The 24164-nt window shown below is 34.8% G+C and overlaps 1 protein-coding gene across 1 annotated transcript in view; it reads left to right on the forward strand.

The window, feature by feature from the left end:
• Positions 1 to 22096, forward strand: part of LOC129228339 (QRFP-like peptide receptor) — a 93505-nt gene extending 71409 nt beyond the window's left edge. Inside the window, exon 4 of the mRNA XM_054863019.1 lies at positions 21494 to 22096. Within this exon, the coding sequence (XP_054718994.1) occupies positions 21494 to 21934 (441 nt within the window). The 3' untranslated portion in view covers positions 21935 to 22096. The remainder of the gene's footprint in view (positions 1 to 21493) is intronic.
• The last annotated feature ends 2068 nt before the right edge of the window (positions 22097 to 24164 follow it).

Below are 24164 nucleotides of genomic sequence, written 5' to 3' on the forward strand. Positions count from 1 at the left end.
TATTATGTTAGATGGTCTGGCTATGGGAAACCCACTTTGCCCCATTCTTAGTGATATTTACATGCATTATTTTGAGGTTAAGCTGTTCCAAAAACTGCAGTTTCAATTTTATGTTCGGTATTTTGATAATTGTTTTGTTCTAATGAACCAGAATCAGTTTGAGAGTGATGATCTATTTTAAACTCCATTGATCCTCATATTCAGTTTTCTTGTGAGAAAGAACGGAATAATTGCATTTCATTTCTTGATGTACTTGTTTCTCGTACTGAAATTGGTTTTGAAACTACTGTTTATCGCAAACCTTTTGCTGTTTCTTTACCTCCTCATAGACTATCGTCTCATCCTCCAAATAAAAAATATTCTGCTTTCAATTCTTTTGTTTATCGCGCAGTTAATATTTTTTCTTCGTCGGAACTTCTTAAAGTGGAACCTAATTATCTTAAAGCTGTGGCAATTGATAGAGACTATCCGCCAACTTTGATTGATTCCATTTATAAAAAACTTTCAAATAAATCCCAAACTAATGTTCTTAACCGAACCTTCATCAGAAAGAATTTGGTTGTTTTGCCATTCTTTCCATCTGTAAGTTATCAGGTTGCTAAGATTCTAAAACGTTTCCAATTCCAGGTGGTGTTCTCCCCTATTAATAAACTTTCATTCTCTTCTCTTAAAGATCCTATTCACCCTCTTAATTGTTGTGGAATTTATAGAATTAATTGTAGTTGTAAACTTGCCTATATTGCACAGACTCGGCGTGCTTTAAAAATTCGCTTGAAAGAGCATCAAAATTATGTGAAAAAACAACAATTAAATAAGTCGAGTATTGCTCAACATTGTTGGGATTCGAATCACTCTTTTGATTTTAACTCTTATCAGATTATCCAAAAATGTCCCAATTCATCAGATCTTGACTTTTGGGAATCCTTTCATATTTTGAGGAACAGTTCTAACTTAGTTAACGATCTTAGTGCAGTTCCATATTTTTCCAACATTTGGCTCCCATATCTTTAATACTGTCCTTTCCCCATTCCCCCCCTTTTTTCTCATTCATTTTTATCTATCTTCCTTTGTTTATTTTTACCTTTTTGTCTTTATTGACACCCCCCCCCCCCCCCAATTTTCTTCTGTTTATCTTTATTTTTCCTTTTTTCGAATATTTGTTTTTTTATTTCATGGTTTTCCATTCAGTCTTTCCTTTCTTGCGGTTCACGGTTACTGACAATTTCTTTTCTTTTTGTTTAAGCTTCGGCTTAATCTTTGTCCAATTGAATTCTTTCTTTCGGGGTTCGTACCTAAGAGAAAGCTCCTGGCCTTTGCTTGCATTCCTATTGGTTCCTGATCGGTTTATAACTTTGTCATTGGTGTCTGGCTAATCCGCTGTTTTTATCTTTTAAGCTGCATGCTTATCTGCTCTTGGCTTATGTCGGATGTCTTTTCATCCGTAAGCTCATTATTTTTTGCATTGAAAAAGGCGTTCCCTGTAACGCCGAAACACGTGTCTGCTGTAATTTGCAAATTTGTGCTTCATTAACGTTGTTTTGTCTTACTTTAAAGAATACATTATTCATCAATCTCGGGAATTGAAGATTTGTGCATTTCAATTCTAAGTTCGTTATTTAGCCATTATGGTGTGCTATCACTTGACCGATTGGTCACGAACTTAGTTAACACTGATTTGCAACGAGAAAAAACAGTGCAAAGACACCGTCTTAGCTACGATTATTGCGAATAATGAGCCATTACTGACGGCTGAAAATAAAAAACGCTGACGGTTGATACTGAACACGGCTACACAGTTGTCGATAAAAACAAAGCCATAAACATTCCAACTGAATTTTTTAATTCTCTGGATACACCAGGAATGCCACTTCACGATTTCCTGTTGAAAATTGGTTCACAATTATTCTTTTTCGCAATTTAAACCCACCTAGATTATGCAATGGTACACGCTTCTTCTTCAAAACTGAACAATTTTGACGGGAAAGTTTATCGGAGAAATGTTTGTGTTGCCACGGATTCCATTAATAGCGTCAAAATTTTCAAACACATTTGGAAGACTTCAACTTCCGATCCGTTTAGCTTTTGCAAAGACCATAAATAAATCTCAAGACCAAACAATGTCTATTTTCAGTTTGGACTTGAAACATACATGTTTCTCTCATGAGCAACTATATATCGCCTACTCACTAGTAGGAAATCTATCATATTATTTCGTATTAGCAAAAGCCAGGTTAAACAAGAACATTGTGCACAACTTAGTGCTTAGATAATTTTCAGTTTTCAAATAATAGAAACAATAGTTCGAAGTCAATGTTATCTACCTCATTTATAAAATTTAATTTTAATTTGTTTTTATTTAGTTAGTGTATTTTGTAAAGAAGTTATTGATTACAAACTGTAGAGAAAGCTCAGATAAATAAAATATAGTGTAAAATCTAAAAGTGTATGCTGGTTTATGCTTAGTTTCTATATTCCGATATTTTACAATCAGATTCGAAATTTACTATCACTTTCAAGTTATTTTGCTTTTTTTTTTTTTTTTTTGGCCGAATTCATACATGCAAAATTTTCTAAGCCTAAGTATAGAGATTTTTCCATAAAAAATTTAGTTAGTACTTACTGAATTCAAATTGCTTCAGCCTGCACTGTAAAAAAAAAAAAAAAAAGACTTTACTGAGTAAAAATTCTCGATACTTGCTTGCAATTCTGGCTAAGCTTTGGCAATGTTTGCATTGCTTCTTATGGAACTTCCTTAATAAATCAAGAACATCATGCCCAAACTGTGCAAAAAACCATCACGGCAGTGACTGCAATAGTCAACATCTGATGTGCAGCAATTGTCATAAGGCAAACAGCGTCTACAAAGCTAATTTTCCCACCGATCACACAGCTAATGATACAAATTGTTCAGTTTACAAGCAAAAAGTTGAAACAATCCGAAAGATAACCCAATACGAATCTTAGGCAATATCCCATTTCATCTCCTCTCATCATTTTTCTACAGCTTAGTTATGTATTCAGTATCTACTCAGGCCAATGATGTTTGCTCTTCTGTTGTAAACAACTTTAAAATTATACAAAAAAATTTGCACCGTAGCTACGCAGCCACGTCAGTTCTAGAGCTTTTGGCAAAAGAGCACGATATAGGACTATTCGCCCTTCAGGAACCATGCCCTTCAGGAATGCATTACACGGAGCAGTGGCAGGCATTCCAGGGAGTTGGACGCAAATCGTGTCATACAGCTCCAGAGCAGCAATCGTGTTCCCCTCTTTATTCCCTTCCTGCTTTGTCACACAAGTTGGCATGGACTTTATAGCTCTAAAACTCAGCATTAATAACTCGACAACTACTATTATCTCTGCTTACGCTTCACCTAATGAAAATATTTCATTGTTACTTACTTCTCTGAGTGATCTCCTACAGAAAGTAGCTCTTACTCCAATTATTATAGCAGCAGACTTAAACGCGCACAGCCGAGTCTGGGGTTACAGGAATGAAGACTCTAGAGGTCGAGAACTTTTAGATTTTATTTCTTCGCATAATCTAAGCATTGCTAATACATCTAATGCTCCTCCCACTTACACCAAAGACAAAGCAGAAGGCTGGCCAGATATAACTCTTATTAGGAATTTGCCATTGACGCTTACCTGGGAAGTTCTGGCCGATGAATCACTCAGCGACCATAAGTACATTCAATTGAATCTCTCAGCATCATTGACATTCCACCGCTTTATCCGCTTTAAATCAAAGTATAATCCAGAAAAATTCAAGCGAAAAATTAAAGCGCAAATACCCTCTTTTTTCACCAATCTCCCACCTATCAATGACTGTGCCTCTTTAGAAATTTTCACTGAAGAATTTATTAGAATATTACAATCATGTGCACTCCAGTCCTTCAAATTAAAGTTTCACTCTCCCAAACCTTCCCTTTCTTGGTGGGACCATAATCTATCAATGCATAAGAAGCTACTGCTCGCCAAAAGACGACGGTACCAACGATGCCTAGCGACAGACACTCGTCAAAGCTTCTACATTTCCTATAAGAGGGAACTTGCCTTGTATAAAAAACAGATCCGAACAGCCAAAAGAGCCTCCTGGAGAAAATTTTGCTCAGCCTCTAGCTCCACTTATTCCAAGCCGTACAAAGTTACGTTTGGAAACACCGTGCACCCTTCTCTTCTTTACGAAAGAGCGGCAACCGATGACGACGCTAAAACGTTTTACACTAAACTCCTACATCATTTTTATCCCCAAGATTTTCCCACAACCATTGATAACCACTTACTCTTCCTCTGTAAAAAATGCAGATTTTACCTCCCCAGAACTCAGCTTCGTCATGAAAAACGTTTCATTAAAAAAAGCTCCCGGAAGAGACGGATTGGACAACTACATTTGGAAATATTTCTTCGAAGTTCACCCAAATTTTCTTTTAAGCTTCATGAACAAGTGTTACAGACTGGGTTTTTTTCCAACTTGCCTTAAAGAAGGAATCTTAATTCTTTTTCACAAACACTCTAAACCGCTGACGTCATTTGATTCATATCGTCCTATAGTGCTACTTCCAACTCTGTCAAAAATCCTGGAAAAGCTCATTGTTAACAGACTTCAAAGCTTTCTTTCGGTTAACAATCTTTTACATCCCCTTCAATTCGGATTCACACCAAGAATTTCAACTGAACATGCACTTCATTCTCTTTTAACAGAAATAGACCAGAGGATAAATTCCGGTTTCTTAACCATTTTTATCTCCATAGACATAAAATCAGCCTTTGAAAATTTGCAGTGGCAAGATATTTCGTCTTCTCTAGCAGCAACTGGATACGAAAAGGGCGTCTATAATCTTTACAGCAGCTTCCTGAACAAAAGAAAAATTACCTTGATAGCCCAAAACGAAGTCCTTTCTACCTCATAGTTTAAGGGATGCCCGCAGGGCTCCTGCAGTGGCCCACAACTATGGAATTTGGTTATAACATCTTTACTTGCAAAACCATGGCCGGATCACACTTTTGTTCAGGCTTTTGCAGATGACTTAGCCTTCGTTGTACATGGTTCAACAACAGCTCAATTACAAAACTCAGCTAGAGAATCTCTTCAAATTCTCCACATATGGCTGACTGAACATCGTTTAGAGGCATCGGAGGGCAAAACAAGAGCCGTTATCTTCAATAAACCAAAGAATTTAGTGAAAAAACCAAGTCTAAAATTTGGAAAAATTTTTATAAAACGTGCGGACGAAGTCAAATACTTAGGAATCATCGTTGACAAAAATCTATCTTTTGTGCCACACGCTGAATTTTTAAAAACGAAAGCACTAAGGAAGAGAGCACTTCTACAACGTCTTGCTGGCCCCACTTGGGGCATGAACATATCACAACGGAAGCTGATCTATTTAAATGTTGTAGAATCGTCAATTCTATACGGATCGGCAGTTTGGACGAATTGGATGCACTGCAGAGCGTTAAAGAAGATACAAACAATACAAAGACTTCTTCTCCTAACAGTGACTGGAGCATACTGCACAACCTCCCAAGCCGCACTCCATGTTATCGCTGGAATCCCTCCAATAGACCTTACGATCAAGTCAAAAGCTCTAATGTCAAAAATTTCCCTCACAAGCAAATCGATTCAAATTCCTGGCCACAATTTCAGCCCTAGCGACTTAGAAGAAACTGCCAAGAAGTGGGATAGCCATCCGAGCATCCAGTGTACCCTTCCCAAGATATGCTTAAAGGGAAAAACTCCCTCACTGCAGAATTTGGAGATATACACGGATGGCTCCAAAACAAAGTGTGGAGTAGGAGCATGTGTGCTATGCTGTGCTACGGGATGGGATCCGTATCTGTAACTGGTCCGCAAGACTCAATCCTTCAAACTCAGTATTCCAGGCAGAGCTTATGGCTATTTTTCAAGGCTTGTCGTATTTGCAAACAAATCACCCTTCTTCTGCCGCAGATCTATACTCTGATAGTCTCTCCTCCTTGGAAGCACTGCTGAACCCCATACATCGAAACCCCCTAGTAAGAGAAATTCAAAAAATACTCAGAGGCCAGAATGATATCTCATTAAGTTGGATTAAGGGTCACGCAGGACAGGTGGGGAATGAAGCGGCAGACTTCTTAGCCAAACAAGCAGCAAACGACCCACGTGCCCCCATTATTCTAAATATGCCAGTGCCAAAATCCTTCATAAAGCAAAAATTACTAGAACATCTAAAAGATAGTTGGAACACACGTTGGCAAAGTGAAACAACAGGCAGAAGGGTACACGTCATCTTCCCAAACGATGACTTCATCATTTGACTTCAGATAAACCCAAACGATGACTTCAGATAAACCTTCTTTAAAAACCAGGATCAAGAACAGATCTGACACCCTCTTTGTAACTTTGCATGGGCCCTTTCCAGCATACCTCTCTCGATTCAAAATAATTCCATCTTCCAACTGTGCATGTGGACTCATAGGTACTCCAAATCATTATCTTTACTCCTACCCTCTCACATCTCAATTTCACCTAAAGCTGAACAATAGTATCACAATACCCGACAATATTCGTCAAGCTCTTTCGCACCCATCTGGTTCAAATTCCATCCATAATTTAATTAGCGAACTGACTACCCGCAACTACGAGTTCCAAGAAGTTAGTTGATTTTCCAGTCTGTTTTCAACTCTTCCAGGTGTATATTGGTAAAGGATGTGGACTTGCGTTTCTGTTCAAGCTGAACCCACTAAGACGTTTCCTTTTCATTGCTTTACATCGCTTTTCATTGCTTTGTGTCTCAAAAATGCGTGCTATCAAGCACTCCAGCTCGGGGTATCCTATTATTAATCTCGATTTTTTTTTTAATTTTGTACATATAATGTATATATTTTACTTTATTACTGTTATTACTATTATATTTCAAAGAAAAAGGAGAAAAAGAGAAAGCCCGTCGTAGTATCTCGAGTACTCTTGCTACAACCGATTTGCTCTTTTACATAATATGCCTTTTAATGTAACTCTTTTCGTCACTATTATATTATATTATTCCTATTTTCGTACTTAATTTCCAAAATGAAAGCCGATTTTTGGCCCTTTTTCTCATCCGCTTCTGTAAACAGGAAGAAACAGATACGCGTATTAAGATTCACTAAACCGCTTCTTCCTCTTTTTTTTGAAAATGTTGTTACTGGGGATGTTTACAGTGGGCTGTTACCAGGCATTTCAACTTGAATGTATACAACCTTTTAACCAAGAGTCTTTTCACTATAAGTATTTTTGTATATTTACTTTTTAGTTAATGTTTTTATTTTATACGAGGATATATATGTAACAGCATTCTCTCTCATTAATTCATAGTAACTCGGTTCCAATACAGCACCTCGAGCCTACTAACTTTTTCAAGCCTTTTCCCCCTTATATATATATGTATATATATATATATATATATATATATATATATATATATATATATATATATATATCTATATATATAAAAATCTCGTGTCACAATGTTTGTTCGGGGTAAACTCCGAAACTACTGAACCGATTTTTATCAAATTTCATACGTATCTGTAATTTGGTCCAACTTAAAAGATAGGATGGTTTTAATAATTTTTTATTTCAAATAAAATGTTTATTATACATTAGTAGTGTGTATTGATTGTTTGGTTCTGTAAATTCTTAATAGATGGCGCTGTAAGTTAATTCAGCCTCAAAAATTTTATTCTTAAGTTAATTTAAAGTTACATATGATACTATGGTACGGATATTGAAGGTTATACAATATCGCCGTAGAAAAGAAGAGTATAGAGGCCCCACACTTTTCAATGTAAATGTCAAATTCTAAAAATCAAGTTGAAATTGATAAGCAGCGGGTAGTTCCATACTCACCACTGCTTTTAAAAACGTATGAGGCTTATATAAATGTCGAGTTTCGCAATAAATACTTCGTCAAATACGTTATTAATGATCCTTATTAATTAGCATTTGAAGTAAGAGATATGGACAAAATTGCCGGAAAATCACGATGGGCGATGAGTGGACATAAAAACAGCAACGAAGCTATCTGGCTTCCCCTCATATGAAAGAGACCCTTCTGTACAGCATCTTGCAGTACATCTTGAAAACGGTCAACGAGTATATTTTATCAAAGATATTTTCTTCGAAGAGCACTTGAACCATGAACAAAGACCCTGATTTTTTTTTTACATTGTCAAAAACCTAATGTGTTTGGCCCGATTCTCAGAAATAAAATTATTTACCAATGTTCCGCGCTATTTTACATGCATTGTAAAAAATCTGAAATGTCACTGATTATTTCCGTGGAACGTGTCGGGATTTCACAGGTCCTCAACAATTTTATTTGGAAATCATTTATCTGCGTCAAAACGTTTCCTGAGTTGCTACAAACGTCATGAATGCAGATTTTTCACTGTTGCGAGAGAGATTTTTAGCTCCCAATTTAAAGATTAACTGAGCGTATTTATTAATTGTATCGGCATCAGGTGAATTAAGTTTCGTCTGCATTGCTAAGCTCCCAGAGAGAGTAAATAAGCCTCTGGATTCCGTAGTTTTGCAGGAATCTCAAGCGAGTTAGACTTATGGTACTTGCTTGCAAGTCTGTGTTACCTTTCTCCAGGCTTGCAGCATTATTGTTGGAGCTTTCTTGGGAAAGTAGAGATGTGTCAAGCTTTGTGCTCACCTTAATTTTTTTCTGAAGATCCAGCGACACGACCGGCTTTTAGCCTGGGATAGTACTGAATTCTTCAAAAAGATTCCCGGATAATATAAGGAAGGTTGATGAACTTTAGTGATGAACTGACTTCACTGCCGTCGTCGGGGTCCGTCCAGATTAACGTAACTCCCAATGGGAGGAAGTGAGTCTCCTGATTCCGTAACTTTCCAAAAGTAACAACAAGCAAGTGGAATACTTTGTGCATGCTTGTAGGTCCATCTTAGCAGTGACTATGGTAGCAATAATGCTTTTGGTACTTTCTTGGTAAATCAAAAAATGTTCCGAGCTACTATTTTTAATATTACTTTGATTCCTCTAAAGGTTTCAGAGAAGTGATTGTCTCGAATCGGAGAGGTTTCAAAATTCTTCAGAAAGACTTCAAGATAATTTTAGGAAGGTTTCTGATTTTTAGTGGGATATGCCCCTATTTTTTTTCTAAGATATGTTACTAGCAGAAAATGGGCGTATTCGCTGCCCATTATTTTTTAGGACGTTTCTCAATTGTTTTTACAGTGTTGAATAAAATCAAAAAAATCTTGGAAGTCACGCAAACAAAGAACACAACATTCATCAATCTCGGGCATATTTAAAAATTAAAGCCAAGACATTGGGACCAAAACTGTATCCAAAACAAAACTGTGCATCCAACACAAGGTGAATGTTGTTTTTGTATTTGTTTTCAAACATTCCCTAAAAGACACGAATTGTTGAGGATTGTTAATTCTCGAGTGTTTAATACATATCACGATGCATTTCGCGAATTGTAATTATTGGTAGCACACAATCATTGGGAGTTGCATTTTCTAATGCAGATTTTGCATAACGAGAAACAGTATTCGTCATTTGTTTAAGATAATTTTCACGACATAATATCCAACACAATCATTCATCATTTCTGTGGGGAAACTATATAAATTTTATGCTTGAAGATGTACTCCATAGAGTTAAACAAACACACCGATGTCCAACACTAGAATTTACACCAAAGATGTATGATGAAGCTTTAGTGTTAATTGAGGATTTATACATTTCAATTTCAAATTTGTTGTTTAGTCATCAAGGTGTGATATCACCTGATCGATTGGTCACCGACTTAGTTGACAATGATTTGCAAGGAGAAAAAACAGTGCAATGGCGCTGTCTTAGCTACAATTATTGTGAAAAATGAGCCATTACTGACAGCTGAAAAAAAAAATCATTATCAGATTGTGCTGACCGTTGATGCTGTACAAGGGTATACAGTTGTCGATGAAAACAAAGCCGTAAACATTCCAACTGAATTTTTAAATTCTCTGGATATACCAGGAATACCACTAGACGATTTTCAGTTGAAAATTCGTTTATCAATTATTCTTTTTCAGAGTTTAAACCCACCAAGATTTTGCGACGGTACACGTTTCTTCATCAAAATTTCAACAATTTTTACGGAAAAGTTTAAAGGAGAAATTTTTGTGTTGCCACGTAAGCGATTAATAGCATCATAATTTTCAAACACATTTGGAAGGCTTCAATTTCCGCTTTGTTTAGCTTTTGAAAATACCATAAATAGATCTCAAGACCAAACAATGCCTACTTTGGGTTCGGACTTGAAACATACATGTTTCTGTCATGGGCAACGACAGGGTGTACTGAAAAAGACTGACTGTTTTCAAAAATTCATAACAATAAAATGGTTACTGATAAAAAAAAATAGTAATTTTTGCAGAAGAATTATGTGGTGGGCCGTAAGTTTCTACCCCCAAAGTTCCAAAATTTAGTTCAAGAATTTTCCAATAGATGGCGCAGCTGATGAAAGACCGTAAATCAAAGAAAGACAGAAAATTACATCATAGTTTTTTGAAAAATGTTTTTTAATAACAAAATTTCACAACAATATTTTCCAAATGCCTGCCGCCTGCTGCAACCACATTTCGCAATTGGAGGAAAAATCGGTGAATTCAAATCATTATTTTTAGACTTAGAGGCTTACTATCTGCAACGCCATCTATTGAAAAACTTTTGAACTAAACTTTGGAGCTCTGGGGGACGAAACTTACGGTCAACCACATGAATTTTCTGCAAAAATTATTTTTTTTTATCATTAACGATTTCCTGTTATAAATTTTTGATCACAGTCAGTCTTTTTCAGGACTCCCTGTATCTATCGCCTACTCACGAGTGGGAAAGTTATCATACCTATTCGTGTTAGTAAAAGACAGGTTAAGCAAGAATATTGTGCACAACTTAATGCTTAGATAATTTTTAGTTTTTAAATAATAGAAGCAATAGATCGAAGTCAATGTTATCTACCTCATTTATAAAATTCAATTTTTAAATGCTTTTAATTTAGTTAATGTATTTTGTAAAAGATTATTGATTATAAACTATAGATAAATTGAGATGAATAAAATTTAGTGTACATTCTAAAAGTGTATGTTGGTTTGTGTTTAATTTCTACATTCTGATATATTTCAATCAGTTTCGATATTTACTATCACTTTCAAGTTATTTTGCTTTTATTTTTGGCCGAAGTCATACTTGCAAAATTTACTAAGCGTAAGTATATTGCTTTAACCATTGAAAATTTAGTTAGTACTTACTAAATTCAATAATTACTTAATTCAGCCTAACACGTACATTATCAATCTCATTTGTTTTAAAATTGGCTAGACTATTTTAAGCTTTACTAAAAATATTAGTTAGATTATATCAAAATATTGAGTAAAAGAATATTTTAATCCAACTACTTCGCCACAGCAACGCGTGGCTGGGTCAGCTAGTATATATATATATATATATGGTTTTTTTTTCTATGTATATGCGTATATGTATGTATATGTATGTGTGTGTGTATATATATATATATATATATATATATATATATATATATATATATATATATATATATATATATATATATATATATATATATGTATATGTGTGTGTATATGTGTATGTATGTATGTGTATATATATATATATATATGTGTGTGTGTGTATATGTATGTATATGTATGTATGTGTGTATAGGTATGTGAGTATGTACGATATGTATATGCAGGGCCGTCGACAGGAATTATGGCCCCCATGCAACTTTCTTCAGGGCCCCTAACTTTGTACTTAATCTTTAACCTCCTCTTTCTGGGCTCCGTTTTCACATAAATATTTAAAACTGATTTGCGATTTCAGGTATGGGGGACCCTTTTGTAGCTCGGACAACTTTATGTCGGTAGCAAAACAGGCCATTTTATATATTTTTCCACACGATGTGTCTTTTCCTACGCGCGCGTGTGTTTTTCCTCCTTGGAGGAGGAGGGATATCAGGAGAGTGATGCAGGGATCTCCTTTGGGTTGAGGGTAGAATATCTCCAACTTTAGGGAGTCCGGGGGTTTCTTCCCCGGGAAAATTTTTGGAAAAATACACTAAAAAATTCTGCATTTTTAGGCTTTATACGGGATAATAGGAACTACAAAAACATGAGAAAAGAAAAAAGGAAAACAAAAAATTTTTAAAACTTTACACTCTTCTGCAAACTAAAACAATACAAAATACAAACTGCTCGTGGTTCGACAAATCGTTGATATTAATCAACAGAGAGGAAGAGCGACGAGGGAGAAACGATGACGCATTGTCACTCGCTCACATCGACTCTCGGTATAATTAGTTTTCCATCATCCCTTATCAACTCACCAACAAACGGAACACTGAATGAACTGAAAAACTATCAAGATTAAAATATGCTTTAAAAGAAATGGTGGAAATAACAGCCTAACCATTCGGACAAATCATACTTTATACAACTGATAGGAAATAAAATTGAAGCACTTTTCAAGCAGTATCAGAAACTTTTTAAATTATTTTCAAGGCCTCTAGAACAATTAAAATTATTCAAAGCAGTTCATTTGTACTTTCCAATCTCTTATATTTTAATACTTGATCGTATAGTTTTACATTCTAACTTAGTAAAAAACCTCTGTTATTCTGCACTACTTGTATTTTTAAATAACAAGTAGTCAGAAAACGAAAAGGAATAGAGGTAGTGTAGTAATTTTTCTCGTGCGAAACAGATTGACAGTATGCAGTAGAACAGGGCTGTCCAACTGCTAAGAGCCCATGGGCCAGATTTCTGGTCACTGATCACCTGTCGGGCCACAGTTTGAAAAGGTTGAACAATAACCTCGTACCTCGTATACAATAACAATTAATAGTTGAATTATTAATTATAAAACAATGAAATAGAAGGATTATAATACAATTTGCAGACATTTTAATGGGAAAACTAGTCAGATCAATATCATCAACGGAGAGTTAACGAGAGCAAGCTCTCAATTTCTTTTTCGAAATCAACATAGGCCGTAGAGTCTGTAAGGGGAGTCTTTATTTTTAACCGATTGCAGGCATTGTTTGTTTATCTGAAATGTGTCTCTCTTCCCTCCCTGTCTCCCCCCCCCCCCTCCCGCTAAGGCAAGGCAATCTTATTTCTAGGATATGTTTGAACACCCATCATGCAGGGTAAGACTGCTTGACCTTGACCTGTAGATGTACTGTACCTTTTTCTCCCAATACAATGAACGGAATAAAAAAGCGATCCAGGGAAAATTTTGGGAACACTGGCTTGACCAAGAATGGAGTATCTGATGCTTCTTGATACCATACAATGTCGAAAAAAAAATGTGCTAAATAAGAAGTTGGCGGGCCGCACTATATGTGTAGGCGGGCCGCCAGTTGGACAGCCCTGCAGTAGAAGTAATATAAAAGCAGGCAATAACAAAATATCTTTCAAAATACGGAATTCAGGTTTAAATAAATAGCAAAATGTGAATATGATAGTCACGAAAATGTATCTCAAACAAGCAATATGTTGCAGGAACGTCATAACCATACTTTTTTACATTTTTGATGCAGAATGTAGCGAGGAGCTGAATTTGGCACATTTTGGCATCCCTCTCCCCCCCCCCTCGCATTTGAAGAAGTTCAAAATGTCCCAAGTTCTTTAGGTTTTTAAGAATGTGAAAATGAAATTCATTTTTTAAAGCATTTTTCCTTTTTTTAGGACCGAATCATGCAATTTTTTTTCAAAAGTTGGGGGCCCCAAAAAAGCGAGGAACCTAAGTTATTATAGCTTGTTTAGCTTATAGGTAAATCCAGCACTGATTCTAATTAATTGTGACATAACTGACCACTTTTTAGATGTGTAAGGGCTTTATATGCACTTTGATGAGGAAACATCTTTCAAAGTGCCCCTCAATTGCCCCTCCCTTTCTTACTTTAAAAACAACACTAGAACTAGTTTCAATTTGTATCACTTTACTCAAAACTAAATCAACTCATATTTTAAATCTTTTCATCGAACTGCGTCGCTTGTTTTGAGTTTCGAACGCTGAAAATGCAAGCGCTTATATTTCTTCTCTTATTTTTTTTTAATTATTTTTCCCCTTTTCCAGTTCACTAAAATTCTATTTAGCTTTTAAAAAGAAGTGATTTTTTTAGCCTTGGAACTCAAGCAAAAAAAAAAAAAAGTCACATTTATTTTTGGTTCAAGGCGTCGATAGTGGGCTATGAAGATAAGGACAAGTAGACTTTCTCACTTCGAGCCTGATCACTTTCACCGAATTCACTTCGATTGAAAACTAATAATCTTAACTATTAATCTTAACTATTAATCTTAACTATTAATCGTAACTCTAGGAGAAAGACTTCTTTCAAACTAAAAAGTTTTTTTAAGGGGGGGGGGATTTATCTTTATCTTAGGCCCGCTTCGCGGGCCCCTAAATCTCTCACGGGCCCCTGTGCAATGCATAGGCTTGCCCCCCTCTCTCGACGGCCCTGTGTATATGTATTTCAAGAGTTTTCCCTTCAGTTTCTTTCCCTCCCCCTCAACCACCATGGTACCCTTCACCGGTTAAGCTAGAAATGGCAGGTACGAAGGTATCATTGGTTTAAAATAAAAATAAAATAAAATAAAATAATAAATCAGGAAGGTGCCAAGCTTTTTTTACACCTACGTAAGTTTCCTCTAAAGTTCCAGAAACACAGCTAGCTTCAAACGGGAAGATTTTTGAATTTTTCAGGAGGCTTCCGAGATAATTTCAGGAAGGTTACCGAGTTTTATCGGAAAACGTTCCTGGTTTTGGAAAGACATGTTGCTGGCAGAAATTGGCCACATCAGCTGCCCATTATTGTCCATTAACATTTCTGAATTGTTTTTATATTGAAACACGCCATTATCAATCTCATATGTTTTAAAATTTGCTATACTATTTTAAGCTCTGTAAAAAAAAACTATTTTAAGCTTTAGTAAAAAATATTAATTTGATTCCATCAAAATAATGAGTAAAAGATTATTTTAATCCAACTATTTCGCCACAGCAACGCGTGGCTGGGTCAGCTAGTTGAAGCCTAAAATCTTAAACCTGATACTTATATTTTCGCTGGCATTATGTTTTAGTTTTCTGACTGGAGCCAAAGCTTAAAAAAAAAATAAAACTTAAGAATCACTTTAGCTAGAGGTTGCTTCAAGTTTTTGTGACAGCAGATAGCGTACCCATCTCACTTATTTTATTGCCTCACGTGTGTTATTTATTGTATTTAAAGCGTACATGTAATGCGTGATATTTGTCTAATTTATTGATGCACATCGTCCGGGACGGGCCCGAACACTCGTTCTTTTGGTTACCATTCGAACGCTCTGCCGATCGAGCTATTCAGCTCTGTCGGTCACAGCGCGAGTAAAACTTATGAATTTAACCGAAAACCTCAGTCCGGTGCTTTAAAACAGGTTTTTTTTTAAAGAAAAAAAAATTTTAGACCCTAGGTCTATTTTTCGTCATTAGCCTGCACGATAAGCGTTAAAATGAGGTGTAAATCAAAGAAATCTATCAAGAATTGAGGAAGATCTCGAGTAGAAACAAAAAACAGGTTGCAGAAATAATACATAACGATACATATATGCTTACTTTATAGCCTATTTCACTCAAAAAAAATACACCTTTCATGTAGTGAAGTAATTTTTCAAATACTATTTTTAACCATTCCAGAGTTTACCTCGAACATATAAACACACAAAAATCCACCGTCTCTCTTTATAATGTTAGTATAGATGGATGCAAGGACTGTCACAATTTTCTCGTAATGTGATATTATCAATTTTCTGTTATTAAAATGTTCTGTATATATTAAACATTAAAATAAAATCATTAACTGACAGTAGATTCGTTTTTCTTGCGATTAGTAAGTTATTTACTGCAGCAAATGATTTCTCTCGAAAAATCTTAAGACTCTAGTCAAATTTCCTCAGAAAACGTATACTTCAATTCAAAATTCAGAAATGTTTTTTTTTTAATTGCTAATAAAAGTACAAAGAACACTTAAGGAAAATGACGTGAATCTATCTTAATTACACATTTTTTAAAAAATTTGAAAGTATAGCGGTCTGTGAGACCTTACGTCCCTTGTTATGTCCTACTTTTTTACCTCCCCTGCTACGAGTTAAGAAGCCAAGCATTCTACAAAGTATCTTTTTCTTCGTAGTTTCCACAAAAAATTAGTAGATAAACTTTTCAGCAGATTCAAAGCAACACTTTAACATTAGTTACAATTTTTTTGCAACGGATACACATTTGGCTAGAGACAAATAAATTATTTTCTACTCCTTTTTCTAGTTTCTTCACGCTGCGTAGTTCTTAATTGCCACTCGTTACCTCATAAAAAAGTTGTATTTTAACCTCAGTCTATTGGGTAAAACAGGCCGTAGTAATAATGTAATAACAAAAATTATTCAAATAAGGAAACACTGATCTCAACATACAAGTTTTTCATGTTCCTATAAATTGATGAAAGCTAACAAAACAAAACTTTTCAATATTGAAAGAGGATCGTTTACAAGCTATCTGAGATAAACTCATTTCAATAAGTATATAGAAACTGCCGCAAAGGCTTAGTACTGACTGATTTTTGAAAAAGAAAAAAAAAAAGAAAACCAAATGGAAAAAATGAAAAGTACTCAATGTCAAAGTACTCTTTCCTCGACTCAGGATCAAATTTTAAAGAGAGAGGGGGAAAAAAGGCTTTGCATTCTTCTCTTCTTCGTTCTCCCTCTCATCTTCGTGCATTTTAAAGATTTGAAATATGACTGTTACTTTTAAGTATGTAAAAATAGAGCTTGTATTGGCAAAGTAAAACATGTTACCGGGAATCAGCTTAAATTTAGCCATTTTGTATAGGATCTTTTATTCTTGCGCTGCAAGGGTTACCAAAGCAAAGTTTCGAGTTTATCCAAATTTCCCCGATAATAATATTTTATTTAATAAACTATTCACGTGCCACTAATAATCGATCGCAGTGAACAATCACCAAACGCGATAACTTGCCAGAAAAGGCAACCACTCAAACACATGCTCGAATCCAAAATAGCTGTTCTTAATCTGGCGTCGGCTCGTTTTTATTGAAGTCTTGGGTACAGTCATAGCAGGGGGGAAAAAAAATTATTATTATTAGGCCTTTATGCACGCTAGAAAAAAAAAGTGTCATTCGACATGGTTTAAAGTCTTCTTTAAAACTACGAAGACAAAATTTTGATAAGGGACCATATACAAAGTAAAATTAGCACCAAGTCTTTATTTTCCAATGGGAACTCCTATTTTTTGCCACATAATTATGTTTAGACAGCAAAATGCAGCCAGAGTACGAAATTGCATTGCATTCCGAGCAACAGAACGGAAGTTATTAATGAAAAATTATTTAGGGACGTCACCACATTTAAAACGTAACTTTCAAGGTCACGGTTTATCAAGTAACGGAATGTAAAGAAGGAAAAGATCGAGATTATCCAGCTCAATTCATTATTATTAATTTTTTTTATTTATTTATTATTATTATTATTTTTTTTTATTTATTTTTTTTTTGCCGATAATGTTGCGCCACAAAGCAATTTAGGGTCGAAAACTTTTTTTTTTTTTTGAAAAACAGTCAAATATTTTCTGATTTTTGTCTATCTGGATTAACCTTAGAAAGACGGATGGGGTCTGACTGGTCCCTCGTATTGATCGTTGTTTAATAAATCGAATAACGACTAATTGAAAGTAATGGAACTTTTTGACTTTTAATAATGTGAACCTATTGGATTGCTTATTTAATCATTCAGCCATTAGCCTCATAGAAATGTAAATATTGAACTTTATACCTAGAGAAATGATAGTAAATATGTTTGATAAATGTATTGCACCTATGTTACTGGTTTATTTTGGAATGAATAGAAAGTCTTTTGATGTATAACGCGAATCGCGTTTTCTATTTCGCAGAACATCGGAAAAAGTTTGAGACATCGCATACAAAAATATAAAAAATATACCTCACAACATGGGACGACGCAACATTAAATAGATTGTTGATTCGAGCGAAGCAAAGTCCATTTATTCCGTGAAAATTTGCTTTAAATACATAAAATGATCAAAGTATCAATCCAAAAAATAGAACAGAAACAGGAGAATATAAATACCCGCTAACGAGCAAACCTTGCATACTCGAACTTTATTTGGGAACATTTGATTATTTAAATTAACACAGCGGACAAACCCAGTAGTTGTTCTAGAGGCATTTTTGTAATCAAAAAACGATAATTTTTTTCAAGTCAAGAATTGATGCGAAAGATAACAATCTATTATAAAAAATGCATAACACAATCGGCGGTTTTAGATAAACATGTAATGGATCTTAAAAGCAATTTAAGTAAATAATTTCCTAATGCTGTTTCTGCCTAGCAACGAGATTCGAGATAGATCCAACCCGAAATTTAAAAAGACAAAAGATATTTTAGTTATTTTTTTAAAAGTTAGTTTAGTTATATTATGTAAACCGAAATCAGACTTCTTGTCATTTTTCGGATTTTCTAACTTCGCACTTAGAATTAAAGCTTAGCATTATTCGATTTTGTTTTGCGCACCACATGCTTGCAAACGAACATCTTCTATAGCAGTGCTTCTCAACCTTTTTTACTTTGCGGCACACTTAAGAAATTTTAGATCAACGGGGCACACTGAACTTAATTTCGCAATGGTAATATAGAAGTGTTTTCATCATTCACTGGCAAAAAAAATGGGGGTGGGGTCTTTTTTCATATGAATAAAACAATTATACTAACGTAGTGTATTTAAATTCATTTAGAACGTAGAAATATTTCGAATGTATTGAGGTTAATAATGAACAACAAAACTACCATATATCAGACTTTACAGAAAACTAAACTTGATATGTTTCAAAGCATTTCCGTCAAACATATCATTAAAGTGCACAATGCAGTTAAACGATTTATCAAAAAAAGTTTCAAGACAGAAGCAAGCAAGAAATTAAAACCAAGCACCTAACTTCCGTTTGACACGAATGAGATACTTGAGCCTGCCTTGAGGAGCAAAGACGTTTGATGTTCGACTCTATGATGGAAAGAGCTATACGAAGTTTTTGATCCAGGCTCTTTAGAGATGATCTCTTGATGTTTTTGATCCAGGCTCTTTAGAGATGATCTCTTGATGTTTTTGATAAGTGTGAGGGCTGAGAAACTGACATCGCTAAGATATGTAGTTGAAAATGGTAGTAGCACGTCAATAGCAAGACAAGAGATGGTCTTGTCTTACTATTACACAAGTTACCACCATTATATAGTGGGATACTCAATTTTAACCAGCAACCAAAATTCGTCCAGAGGCACTTTGCTCAATTTAAGCTTAAGAGTACGGTGGCTTTAGAGGTCCATAAATGCTTCTCGCGCCATCAAAGAAAGGTCTTTAACTGATGCATCCGCAGATGAAGAGAATGGTTCGCGAATCTAGTCATACTGTTCTATGTTAGTGTTCTTGAAATAGTGCAAACTTGTCCTGAAGTGTGACTAAACGTTCTGCCAACACATTCAGCAGCTGTTCTTCCATACCATTTCCTTCACATATGATGTTGAAGGTCCGTTTGAACATGTGAAACAAGCCACGCTCTACTTCTTCTCTCCACAGCTGAATTTTTGATTTGAACCAGTTCAGCTTGTCCATACATGTAACCAAATTCTCTCTTTGTCCTTACTTCTTCCGATTCAATTCGCTCAGTTGTTCAAAAACGTCAGCCATGTACACTAGTTTTGCCAGCCAATATTTGTCTTGCAACAAACTGGCGTACTGAATTTCGTTTTTTAAAATCAAAAACCGTCGTACTTTGTCCCTTAATTCAAAAATTATTGATAGTACCACGTGAAAGCCAGGAAATCTCTGTATGAAGAAGTAGGGAGTGATGATCTACTCTTATTCCTTCACAAATTAAGGAGAAAAGGCGAGAATTAAGCAGCATCGATTTTATGAAATTCACGATTTTCACGACTTCAGCTCATCTGATAAGTTCCTTGCCATGAGAGCTTCACGATGGAAAAAACAGTATATGGTTTGAACACTTGGGTTACGATTTTTCACATTCGACAGGAACCCTATGATAGGTCCTGTCATTGCAGCAACTGAATAATGTTAAAGGAGAAATGTCTCACCGTCGGCTATTTTTCGAGTGCTTTTTCCGGATTTAGACAGGGCAATAACTATCCTTTTATATCCTTTTAGCTAATTTTCACTGAAACGAGCCATTCATTCTACACTGCCTATTGCAACATGACTAGCAACACAATGAAGTTTTATTATATGTTTACGTGAAAAAGTTGTGTAGGTTTTTTTTTTTTTTTTTCAAAGTTATTGTTTTACAAAAGGCAATGGCTAAACGCAAAAAAAAAAAGATATATTTTAAGTGTAGCTTTTAATTTTAAATGTTCTGTAAAATATTATTTTCTAAGACAATGAAATAGTGTTTCGCATTGTTGGCATATTGACGTTTAAACGATATCCACAAAAAAACTGACGATTGCAATATTGTGTTGTTCTTCTGCAGAGACAATGAATAAATGTATACATTTAAAAAGACTCTTGGACGTAACTCTAACGTAGAAAAACCACGTTATATAATTTGTTTGCTTATTTTTGTTGAACAATGTTGTTCTTTTTTACGAAGAAACCAACTTTCATAATTTATGTTTTAAAAAGGTATACGGTCCCCTAAATTGGCTAAAAACGAATTTTTAAACCATAGCTCAAACACTACTGAAAATGTTGAGTTCAAGTTTCGGATTCCCACATAAAGCTCTTCTAGATAGTTTTTTTATTAAAATTTAATACGGTTTTAGATCATAATGTTTTCAAAAAATACTGTCATAATTCATTAAAAAATCTAAATTTACATTTTAGCTGTTGTAAGTGACGTTTTTATTATTGGGTCGATTCATATTTTGATATAAAAAAATCTTTGCCGTACCTAATCTAGTTCATGTGTTATGTGTAAAAATATGAAAATACGTTTTAACATTACGAGAGGGATTTCTCAAAACTCAGTTCTGAAGTAACGACTGGATCAAACTAAGCAAAATTTAGTATACATAGTTAAAAAAAGGATGCTGATCACAAATTAATGATAAAAAGGGGGGGGGGGCTTCTCACTGAAAAGTTTTAAGTTGATGCTCGTTTTAATATGAAGACGACCCCTTAGCAACAATTTAGTAACATAATTATGTAGAACGCATTATTCCAGAAAAAATAACACCTTACACGTGTCTCTAGTGTCAGTAGTCTTCGAATACGAACGAGTATTTCGTTTTTTTTTTTTTCTATCACTGTACAACAGATGCATTAAGGTACCTTAAATGCATTTTTTCTCATGTGTATTACACATAAAGTTCCAGTTAACGACATAGAGCATTAAAATTGTCTTTTTTGTTTCTTTTTCCTAGGTTCCAATGTCGTGTTTAGTCACTCAGAGCTCAACAGAAAGTGGAAGTGGAATCAATAGTGATGCCAGTCAACGTACAGCTTGTACAAGTGATGTCAGCAACCGAAGGCTGACTTCCACAATTCTGAGAATACTTCGCTTGCAGAAAAAACACAGTACGAGAGTTACTGTTCAATATATAAATAGTAAAATTGATCAGTGTACCATAAATGGTTTAAAAACTGGTGTGCCCAACGATTTGGAAAAAATGCGAGACATCGCGAGTGAAACACGAGCTTCTACTTCTTCACTTCCCTTCAAAACGTGCTCCAGCATGAATGACATATGTGCATTGAAAAGTTCTTTGGAAGCATCTTTTCACGATTCGGCAATCCGTCTGAAAAAATGGTCGTCTTATCTGGATGTTCCAAATGCGCGTTCTATGCCTTCCAATTGTGTATAATAGTCACATTTGTACATCTAATGTTCTACTATATCAGGATTTGGAAAATAATTTTAATAATGAAAGTTTTCAGTAAAGAATGCCATTGACAAAAAAGTTTTGATAAAACGGAACAAATCATACCAGGCGGGATATGTTCTTGCTTATAGAGCACATAAACGATTTCAAGATATACACGTTTCCTCATTTCTCAGCGTAACAATGTTCAAATTATCACAACGTATCCATTTTTACTCAAGTGTTTTACAATTTCATTCAACACTAATGTAAGAATCAATTATTTATCTTGCTTCATGAATAAATTCAGTTTCTTGTTCTAAGGTATATGATTGTTTAATCACTGAGTAAGATCTAAAACAAATGTAAAATGATTGGTTATAAATATGAATGCAATAATTAATCGGTTATTATCTGTAATACTATTTTTGTGGAAGTACTTATGTACGTCTGGGTCGGAGCACGTTATCGCTTGTGGCTGATTTGTTGAATATCTGTAAGCAACTTAACTCATCATTTTAACTATAGATTACATACCGGATGATCCAAAATTCAGAACAAACTTTAAAAATGAATAATTTGAATAAGAGTAAAGACAAAAAGATTCTGTTTGCACTAAGTGGGTGGAAAAGAAGTTTGTATGGCAACGAAACAGAAATAGTTTTGTTGGCGACCAACAGATGACGCTGTCATATTTCTGACGCAATATTATGCAAAGCAACAAACGTTATAAGAAGAAACAACTGCAGCAGGTGATAAAACGCTATAGTGCCATCTGTAGGTCGAAAAAAAAAACTTTTTGTTTCGTTGCCACACAAAACCCGGTTTCTTTTCAATTCGTCCAAGCAAACCGTTTTCGAATTGTTCACTTTTTACGTTTGTCCTCCTTTTTTGATCACCCTGTAATATACCATTCATCTGGAATGTAAAACTGATATAAAATTCCTGGGTAGGCGGGTGCCATTTTTAAAAAGGCAGACCTGATGGATGGAGGGTGGGGGGACGATAATATATATTAGGAACCAGGAGTCATTTCACATTAAAATCAGGAAACGTTGTGTGAGAAAAATTTTGATGGTTTTTTGTTTTTTTTTTGCCGAACATTGTAGTTAGAGCAAATGAGCACAAGCATCGCGAAGGTAATAGGCAAGGAAACACAACGCTGCTGTTAAAAAACTCCATCCTTCTTTATCGAGTCTTAGTCCTCTGGTTTCAAGGAAACTTTCTTAAGTTAAATAACGCAGTAGTTGGACTAAAATATTTTTTTACTCATTATTTTAATGCAATCAAATTAATGTTTTTAATAAAGCTTTAAATAGTTTAGCTGATTTTAAACCATATGCGGTTGATAATAGGCGTGTTTGGCTGAAGTAAGTACTTTTTAAATTACTTACCAGAGTTATGCTTACTAAATTTTGTAAGTACAACTTTGAACAAACGTACACAATAACTTGAAAGTGATGGTAAATATCGAAACTGATTGTAAAATATCGGAACGTAGAAATTAAGCATAAACCAACATACACTTTTTGAATGTACATTACATTTTATTCATCTCATCTTTCTCTATAGTTTGTAATCAATGAATTTTCTAAAAACACACTAACTAAATTTAAAAAATATTAAAATTAAATTTTATAAATGAGGTAGATAACATTGATTTCGAACTATTGTTTCGATTATTTGAAAACTGAAAATTATCTAAGCACTAAGTTGTGAACACTATTCATTTTTAATCCGTCTTTTGCTAACATGAATAGGTATGATAACTTTCCCACACGTGAGTTGAGTAGGCGATAGATAGTTTTCCCAGGAGAAAAACATCTATATTTCGAGTCCAAACCGCAAATGGACATTGTTTGGTCTTGAGAACTATTTAGGGTCATTGAAAATGCTAAACGCTTTGGAAATTGACGCCTTTTAAATATACTTGAAAATTATGACGCTATTAATGGAAGTACTTTTCAACACGAAAATTTCTCCTTAAAACTTTCCCGTCAAAATTGTTGACTTTTGGTGAATAAACTAATAAACGTGTACCATTGCATACTCTAGGTGGGTTTAAATTGCCAAAAAGAATAATTGGTGAACTAATTTTTAACTGGAAATCAAGTATTGGCAATCTTGGAATATCCGGAGAATTTAAAAGTTCAGTTAGAATGCATACCACTTTGTTTCCATCAACAACTGTAGGGGGAGGTGGGGTACGTTGGACCGCGGGGCACGTTGGACC

This window comes from Uloborus diversus, chromosome 8, assembly GCF_026930045.1.
Source record: "Uloborus diversus isolate 005 chromosome 8, Udiv.v.3.1, whole genome shotgun sequence".
Lineage (NCBI taxonomy): Eukaryota > Metazoa > Arthropoda > Arachnida > Araneae > Uloboridae > Uloborus > Uloborus diversus.